This window comes from Panicum virgatum, chromosome 9N (assembly GCF_016808335.1).
Source record: "Panicum virgatum strain AP13 chromosome 9N, P.virgatum_v5, whole genome shotgun sequence".
Lineage (NCBI taxonomy): Eukaryota > Viridiplantae > Streptophyta > Magnoliopsida > Poales > Poaceae > Panicum > Panicum virgatum.
In genome coordinates this window covers 56,243,452-56,252,958 of record NC_053153.1, presented here as the reverse complement: position 1 = coordinate 56,252,958, position 9,507 = coordinate 56,243,452, and the positions used below count along the sequence as shown (strand labels likewise).

At 49.6% G+C, this 9,507-nt stretch overlaps 1 protein-coding gene and 2 pseudogenes across 1 annotated transcript; all 3 read left to right on the top strand.

Moving 5' to 3' along the window:
- Positions 1-891: 891 nt before the first annotated feature.
- On the top strand, positions 892-1,961 carry LOC120693321 (annotated as a pseudogene).
- Positions 937-6,789, top strand: LOC120689145 (annotated as a pseudogene).
- LOC120693319 (probable glutathione S-transferase GSTU6) lies at positions 6,738-8,620 on the top strand. The gene is made up of 2 exons (XM_039976738.1): positions 6,738-7,896; positions 7,979-8,620. Exons 1-2 carry the CDS (start codon positions 7,573-7,575, stop codon positions 8,384-8,386), a joined length of 732 nt encoding a protein of 243 aa, XP_039832672.1. The 5' UTR covers positions 6,738-7,572; the 3' UTR covers positions 8,387-8,620.
- Positions 8,621-9,507: the final 887 nt, after the last annotated feature.

Genomic DNA, 9,507 nt, shown 5'->3' with positions numbered 1-9,507 from the left:
TGATAATGGTTGACAGCAGCGATAACCATTAAAGTAGTTTACTCCTATGACAATGAGTCAAGTGTGGTGCCAAACACATTGACACAAAATTATACGTTGTAAAAGAGAAAGTCCGGAATCATGATGAAATACATTGTGAGTTTAAATGATAGCCAAGTGTTTGTGGATCCATTCATTAAAGGCTTACCACCCAGTGTGTACAGAGAACACACAGTCGACATGGGTTTTATGGTATAGCCTATATTTTCCGGACAATAAAAGGGCCCAAAGTTAAAGAATCTATTTCAGAATAGAGATATGTATTGTAGTTGTTGAATCTATCGGCAACCGACCGTGACGATGAAGCTGCTCTATGCATTGATCTATGATGAAATATGAAAAGAAATAAAATGTATAAAGTTGAAAGGTATAAGATGAGATCAAGGAAGAGAATGTTAGGTTGATCTCATCCGAGTCTGGCCCAACGGCCCTCTCGGACCCCTTGACTCGCGTCCTGATCGGGGACGTCCAGCCCTACACAACTGGTGGGCTCCCGTCGTGCAGTGCCGTATAAAAGAGAGAGGTGGGGTCAGTGGCTCATTAAAAAATGAGGTTCGCTGCCGCCACTGTTCCACCGTCCCAACCGTAGACCGATCGTGAGGGTGCACTGTGAGCGGCGGGAAGCTCCACCATGCCATCGCCGGAACGCCGTCGCAACTGCCACACGTCTACACCGCCCGTTGCTGCCCTAGCACAGATCCTCACCGACAAACCCGCGGTGGCCCCTGGAGAAAGAAAGTAACCTTCCGGTCTACACCTAGTCGATCCTAATTCTAACACAGACGTCACGGATGATGCGTTGATGGTTGCTTACTTATATAACTGAGATGGCAGCACAGTCACAAGTAGTCTCAAGTCTCCATCAAGAGCAGAGCACGCAGAGGCTAAGAGTCCAAACAAACAGAGTAGAGAATGGCCGGAGGAGGCGGTGATGAGCTGAAGCTGCTGGGGATTTGGGCGAGCCCGTTCGTCCTGCGGGTGAAGCTCGCGCTCAGCTTCAAGGGTCTGAGCTAGTGAGCTACCAGTACGTCGAGGAGGACCTCAAGAACAAGAGCGACCTCCTCCTCAGCTCCAACCCGGTGCACAAGAAGGTGCCCGTGCTCATCCACAATGGCAAGCCCGTCTGCGACTCGAAGATCATCGTGCAGTACCTCGACGAGGTCTACAGCGCCGCAGCCCCCACCTTTCTCCCCGTCGACCCCTACGAACGTGCCACGGTGCGCTTCTGGTCAGTACATGCCCCCAAATCATCCTGTACTTTCAGTCGGCATCGCATCAATGAAATCTGCATCGCAGCATGCTGATCCTTCGACGGGTGTGTTGCAGTTCTTCGCCTCGTGGTTGAAGGCAGGCATGGGCAAGACGGCGAAGGAGAAGGCGGAGGGGTTGAAGGAGACGTTCGCGGCCGTGGAAACACTGGAAGGGGCGTTCGGGGAGATCTCCAAGGGGAAGCCCTTCTTCGGCGGCGACAGCGTCGGCTATCTGGACATCGCGCTCGGGGCCCTGGTAGCGTGGTTGCACACCGCCGAGGCGTTCATGGGATCAGGCTCTTCGATGCCTCCAGGAGCCCGCTGCTGGAGAAGTGGGTGGAGCGCTTCGGCAAGCTGGATGAGGTCGTCGCGGTCTTGCCGGACATCGACAGGCTAGTGGAGCACGCCAAGGTGAGGGAGGCCGAGGTTGCAGCTGCTGCCGTGAACAACTCAACGAAACGACTCGGTGTTTTTTTTTTGAAAAGAAACGTCTCGGTGTTGACTGTTGAGGCGGCAATGAGCAAGATATTGATATTTCTGTGTAATAAAAAGGCAACGTTTCAAACCAACCTCTCCGTGTAAACTATGGAAACTTCAATCTGAATTATTGGATCAACAACCAAGGGGTATGAGAGATTAGGTAATTTTACAATCTGAACCCGCCCTTGGATTGAGTAATCACACTTTTACAAATCTCCGCTCCCACCTCTCTGCGCCCCTCCCCTTGGATGTTGATCTGATGACCCAAATTAAAGTTTCCATACTTTACACGGAGAGGTTGATTTGCACTTCATTGTTCACTAAAAAACCAACAAAAATAAACTATCGACCGTATCAGCCAGGATTTTCTGCTCCCTGCTCCTGTAGTCCTGTATGCAGTTGGGTGTTGATAAAAAAGCCCATGGGGCCCTGTCTCCATTTTCCACACTATTGCGGCTTCTGCCACGCCCCAAGAGCCACTTGAGTTCGTCACCGTGCCACTAAATTAAGTGGATGCGGAAAATCCTATCCTCGAGCTTGCTATATGCAAGCATCACGGATGATGCGCAAGTACCCGATGGTGTTATTATATTGTCGTGTGTGTTACTACCAGATCAGAAATAAAGAGGATGGGCTTCGTTTTCTAATGTTCAGTTTGTATATATATATGCGCCAATGTCATGCTTGTCCGATCCGCACAGCGATGCGATTATTGAAGTGATCGTTGAATATTTTACCAGCAAATGCGTTACAGGCGTCACGGATGGTGCATTGACGGAGCCATAATGATCGACCTAACTGATGGCAACACAATTAGTGTATAGTTTCTTCTCCTCTTGCTCCAGTCCAGAGCAGAGCAGAAACTGAAGGACTGGACAATGGCCGGAGGAGGTGACGAGCTGAAGCTGCTGCTAGGCATGTGGGCTAGCCCGTTTGCTCTGCGAGCGAGACTCGCTCGATCTCAGCTTCAATAAGGGCCGCTGATGTGAGTACATCGAAGAGGACCTCAGCAACAAGAGCGACCTCCTCCTCAGCTCCAATCCGGTGCACAAGAAAGTGCCCGTGCTCATCCACAACATATTGTTTCGATAAAAAATAGATAATGTTAAGCAGAGAAAATGCATTATTCCAAGGATGAGCATAATCAATCCTCTAGGTCGATCTACTCAGTATATGGAGTATATTTAGTGTATTGAAATTTTTTAATTTTTTTGAGAAATTCAAAATATGTTTATGTATAGTTTTTTGTTGCATTAGTTTCAAGGTACTTCATCTTTAATTGCTGAATACATACGAAATGCTGAACTTGTCTTTCAAATAATAAAGTAGTACATGTCAAATTTTAAATTATTTTTTTCTAAATTGTTAAATCTTTTAAGAATAAGGAAAATATATCGATAATATGTATTATTTCTTGTGTTAACTTAAAAAAACTATAGTTCAAAAGGATCTGAAACAACTCCGACAGTTTAGATAAAACGTAGTTTAATTTTGAATTGGAACATGAAATCAACTAACCTGAGGCCCCAACCATAAAAATGCAGAGATGACACCATTCTTTTGTTTGACTATTTCCTAAGCTTCTTCTTCAAGGAATTGAACAAATCTTGGGTCGTCCAAAATTTCTATATTTCTTAGTCCGTTACAACGTCAGCTGGAAAAGTAAAATATTAGTAGCAACTGGTTAGTCAAACATGGAGTTTAATCTACAAATATCGGTTGAAGAATTTCTACTGCTTTAGCAACTTGACCGGTCAAAGATGGCTGTGGATCGGATACAATGATTTGAATAGCATTTCTAAGAACCAAATTAGATACATTAATCTGAATGTGACATCACTCTTCCACTAATTTGATTTGTAATGGAAGAACGAAATTGCCAAAATGCTATCATAAATACATTCACCCCCGAGGTTTTATCACTGATATATGAGGACCAGCGGTGGTCATCCCTGTGTGATGAGTGATTGACAACGTTGCGTGTTGATGCTTGCATTGGTTGTGAAGTGCAGGTGTAGGGTGCGATGCGGCGGTCGACGGCGCGAGGTGAAGGCCAAGTGAAAGATTCGGGGTTGAACGCGAGTAGACTTGGGCCGAGGGACTCGAAGATGCCGGACGGAGTCACGGGCGGCCCACATGGTGCATGGATCGACAAGGAAGCATGATTGAAGGATGCGGCGACGTGGGCCGAGTTGGCGAGGACGATGGCGAGTCAAGTAGACGGCCCGTGCGGCGGGCGCGCACGAACGACTCGAAGGCATCAAGGCCCGGCGGCAGGTCCGACACGTGCCGGCATCAGTGATGTCGCGTGGCGGCCAAGCGGAGACGGACGGTTTCGATGGTTTGGGCCTCAAAACCAACAGCAGTGGCTGGTTTCTCGGTTTCGGCCGCAAAACCATGGACGCATTTGGCGCGGTCAAGGTCCGGGCGGAGGGCACGTGGCGTCATCTCCAAGCTTGCTTCGAGGTAAAAGGAAGTCCCGTATCCATCCGATACATCTACGAAAATCTGGACGATTTTGCCCCTAGGTGGGCGAGTAGTGCAACTATTGGGGTATTTAGTATTTTTTGCAGTAGTGGATTCAGAAGATAAGGGGATGGCTGTTGGGGTGTTAGAGCAAGTATTATAATGCTAACTAGGCAGGCTGGGAAGGTCACACATCAGAAAAAATCTTTGTTGGCAGAGAGAGAATGAGACGGGCGATTCGCAATTCGCCGGCTCAGAATGGGCGTATAGCATCGGGTTGTGGTTATGTGGGGTCACCATCACTGCTTCTGTGATTTCTATTGGCTCCACATCGCTGTTGGATCAAAGTGAGCATTGAATATTGGTGTAGGCCCTACCACTACCACTAATTTTTTACTGCCCAGCTGGATGACGTGGTGCTTCTTTACGCCGGCTGCCGGCTGCCGGCTGAATCATAAACCATGCTCTTAGCTCTTCTCTGGTCGCTGGAATAGAACGAGCGGCCCCCTCCTCTCCTGTGTTGTTCTTTCCCCTTCTCTCTTCTCTACTTGTCTAGGGTTAGGGATCTCCCATGGAGGATTGAGTTTTTGTACTAGAATTCGACGGGAATGGAGGCCCCATCCTCCTCTTGCCCTCCGGGCGTTGGATTTTGATTCAATCTTGTTTCGCTGCTGGATTTTGGTTCCCTTGTGTTGCGTTGCTGTGCAGGGCCGGCTCTGTGTTTTGGCGCTGATGCTTGGGGGCGAGCGGCAGCAGGCTTGGCAGGCGCAGGGCGCGCGCTTGGCCTTGACTGCGGTGGTGTGGCAAGTAGCAGCGCCGGCGGCGACTCCGCGACGCGCAGCAGGAAGCGGCAAGCAGTAGCGCCGGCAGCAGTGTTGGGCGGCGGCGCAAGGCAAGCCCTTTGCTCCGGCTTCCGCAAGCACCCTGCACGCGCAGCAGGCCAGCAGGCCAAATCGGCACATGGGCCAAAGCACCAGGCCACCACAGCAGCGGCGTGCTCAGGTTCACTAGCCCAAGGAGCAGGGAGCTAGGTGAGTTAGGTAAATTGTTTTTTATTTACTTCTTTTCCTGTTTTAGATAAGTTTTTCTTATTTAGTTTTCACCAATCTGTTTAAGCTATTTAATTAGTGTTTAATCTTGATAATCCTTGCATGTTTGGTTAGCTAGTTCTTTTTAGTTTCCCTATGCATGCTTAGTTAGGGTGTTTTCTTTTTGATAGTTTTAATTAGCTTTTCTTAGGGCTAAGTTAAAAAGAAAAGCAAAACAAAAATTAGTCTAGTTGTGCGTTTGTTAGATAGTTGTAATTCCAGTCTCTCTAGTTTGTGTTTCACCTGTGCACTAATCACTTTTCTCGGGCTCTTGAGTGGCTTTGTTTCCCGAAGATGTTTCTCTCAGTTTCGTTCGCGAGTTTGTGCAACTGAGTTGTTGTTCGAGTTTTATCTCTGTTGTGCTTCCGCGTGTGTTGTTCGTATTCGCTATGTGGGTATTGCTAGTGCCAATAGCCGTCCTAAGCTATGCGGTACTGATATTCACCATTTGATGTGCGTCGGGTGTATAGGGATTTTTTCTCTCCGGTTTTTCGAATTGGATTTGAGGCTCCCATTCACCCTATTTGGTCATCTGGTCGGTCCTTCAAAACACATCACAAGAGAAAACGAAATAAACCTTCAGTTGTGCAGAAAAGCTGGGAATGGCCGGAGGACGAGAAGGGCTGAAGCTGCTGGGAACATGGGCGAGCCCGTTTGTGATCAGAGTGAAGCTTGCGCTCAGCTTCAAGGGCCTGAGCTATGAGGACGTGGAGGAGGAGGACCTCTACCACAACAAGAGCGAGCTGCTCCTCAAGTCCAACCCGGTGCACAAGATGGTGCCCGTGCTCATCCACAACGGTAAGCCCGTTTGCGAATCTCAGCTCATCGTGGAATACATCGACGAGGCCTTCGGCACAGAGGGTCCCTCCCTCCTCCCTGCTGAGCCCTACGAACGCGCCATGGCTCGCTTCTGGGCTGCCTACATCGACGACAAGGTATCAAGCTTACTACTACCTCTGATGGAGTTCGCTCAAACATGTTGATGGATGTGAGCACGCGTTGCAGTTGTTTGCCTCCGCGTCTCAAGTCGGTAGAGCCAAGACGGAGGAGGAGAAGGCCGAGGCACTGAAGCAGACGTTCATGGCGGTCGAGACCCTGGAGGCAGCCTTCAAGGAGTGCTCCAAGGGGAAGCCCTTCTTCGGGGGTGACAGCGTGGGGTACTTGGACATCGTGCTCGGGCCCATCATACCGTTGGCGCATGTCGGCGAGGCACGGTTTGGTATCAAGCTCTTTGACGGCACCAGAAGCCCGCTCTTGGAGGCATGGGTAGAGCGCTTCGCCATGATGGATGCGGCCAAGGCAATCCTGCCAGAGGTCGACAAGCTGATCGAGTACCGCAAGGCGAAGCATGCACGATCTGCGGCCGCGATGGCCGCAGCCGCAAGGAACTAGTAAAATTAGCTCGATCATGTGAGTGCCATTGCGTAACATCTTTACACAATACAGACACACAGTCTTATAGTCCATTGGTTGTGTTCTAATAAGTTGTTCTATTCTAACAATGAACCGTACTATTTAGCATGGGTTTTCCTACCGGAACCAAGTTGTACGCTGCGAGTGATGCCATATCTGAATCAAGTTTGGTGCCCAGCTTTGTGCATCTTTCACACATAAGAGTACGAGTCTTACGGTGGGGCCATGATTCCGAAATGCGATGTGGAAAAAAAAATATGGAGTTGATTCTGATGTTCTAATCTTGGACAAGTCAAGCAAACTTTTGCCACCACAAGATGGTGCTATGACGGCAGCAATGACGACAGTCATGTGACCCGTGTTGTCCAAGGCAGGGGACATAGACCTGACAGCCCCAGCTCTCAACGCTGGCCAAATTGCTAAACAACTGGTCACGAGTTGGTTTTGCAGAATCGGCGGAGGATTTTCTGCGACTTTGCCTCTCGTAGCTAACGAGTTGGGTCATCACGCACGCACGGCGCTCAGTTGGTAGGATCCGGACCCTGAACAATATTCCACCACACCAGTGATCCTCAGGATCTGCTGCCCACGACCACGAGTCTGTTCTCGGAATTGTCTCCGCAAAACTGTGACCATACCAGTGACCATACCAACCCAATCCTTCTGCTTCCGGCCCAGATAATAAAGAGCCCATCGAAGCACCAGAGAGCTCTCCAGCATTCATCAGCTGATTTCAGAATCACGATCGTTAGCAGAGCAGAGACACGCACCCGTGCGCGTTGCACATCCGCTCTTCAGCTTCTGTGGGGGTAGGACACTACTGCAGTCTGCAGGAGATGACGGGAGGCTGCGAGCTCAAGCTACTGGGGATGTGGGCGAGCCCGTTCGTCACCAGAGCGAAGCTCGCGCTGCAGATCAAGGGCCTGAGCTACGAGTACGTCGAGGAGGATCTCGGCAACAAGAGCGAGCTCCTGCTCAGCTCCAACCCCGTGCACAAGGCGGTGCCCGTGCTCATCCACGACGGGAAGCCCGTCTGCGAGTCGTCGGTCGTCGTCCAGTACATCGACGAGGCCTTCGCCGGCGCCGGCCCGTCCCTGCTCCCCGCCGACCCCTACGAGCGCGCCGCCGCTCGCTTCTGGGCCGCCTACGTTGAAGACAAGGTATGTAACAGCATGTCTCGTCTTGGTTTCGCTTCTTGATGGTGAATGAGTTCACACCGTGGAATCTCACTTGCACGTGCAGCTAGTGACGCCATGGAGGCAGCTGTTCAGGGTCAAGACCGACGAGGAGAGGGCCGAGGTGATGAGGCAGACGATCGCGGCGGCGGACGCGCTAGAGGGAGGCTTGAAGGAGTGCTCGGGGGGGGGGGGGGGGGGGGGGGGTGGGGGGGGGAAGGGGCCCTTCTTCGGCGGCGAGAGCGTCGGGTACGTGGACGTCCTCCTGGGTGGCATGGTCTCATGGGTGAAGGTGACGGAGGTGGTATCCGGTGCCAAGGTGATTGGTGCCACCAAGACGCCGCTGCTGGCCGCGTGGATGGAGCGCTTCTGCGAGCTCGACGCGGCCGGGGCGGTCCTGCAGGACGTCGGCGCGTTGGTCGAGTACGCCAGGGCGGTGCAGGCACGGTTTGCCGCTGCAGCAACGAACAATTAGTAGTGGAAAACTGGGATCTGATCTGTTTGGATCTGCAGCTCCGAACATACTGCTAGCGAACATTTAAATTTAGAACCCCATATCCCTAAATATCTTCTTCGTCTTTAAGCAGCTCATTCCGCAATTGATTTTCAGCAATGCCATCTCCTTCTCTTATGTTCCTTCTCCACCGCTCCTAGGCTCAGGGCCTTGTTTAGATGCATGTAGTAAAGTTTTTGAAAGGGATTTTTTTTACATTTAAAGTATTAAACATAGACTAATCACAGAACTAATTGCAGAACTCGTCTATAAATTACGAGACGAATTTGTTAAGACTCGTTAATATGTCATTAACATATGTTTACTGTAGCAATTTAGTGTCTAATCATGGTCTAATTAGGCTTATTAGATTCGTCTCGTAATTTACAAGCAAACTATGCAATTAGTTTTTCATTTCGTCTAAATTTAGATTCTCATTCGATGTGATAGTTTTGGAATTTTGAATTTTGCATCTAAACAAGAGGTCACTGTTCCATGCTGTCCTGTCCACCACAAAGTCCGTCTCCGCCGATCCATAACTACTAAGCTTCATAAAGAAGTCTATATATATATGATCCTCTGCCGCAGCAAATTCACCGTCGAGGTTGCGGGGACGAGGTCTGTTATTGCTTAGTCCTGCATTGCGCGCGCGGGCGGTGGCGTCCTGCCTGTGTTGGGCTAGCTTGGCGTTCCTGTTTCAGCGTGCAGTCCTCCTGGCATCATCCTCATCTTGAAGAGCATCCGTCGTCCACTCATCAAAGGAGATTCGCTCGAGCAGTTCGTTCGGATCGTGTGGATTTTCCTCGTTCTCCATTTCATTTCTCCCCCAAAATGACGGCTGAAAATGCCTGTTAGTGTCCATCAACGTTTGGCAAGTTAGATGCAATAGGTTGGCATTGAAAAATTAGCACCTAATTAAATAGATGCCTTATTTGCTAGAAGGCTATAAATGCATACATATAAAAAAAGAAACTGCATAAATATATGGTTCTGGTATTGATATTACTAGTCTATCAACTCGTGCTCCCGCGCGGGCTAATTAGAGTTATTTTAGAAATAAATAATACAACTAATAACTATAATTATCTATCTCATGCACTCTC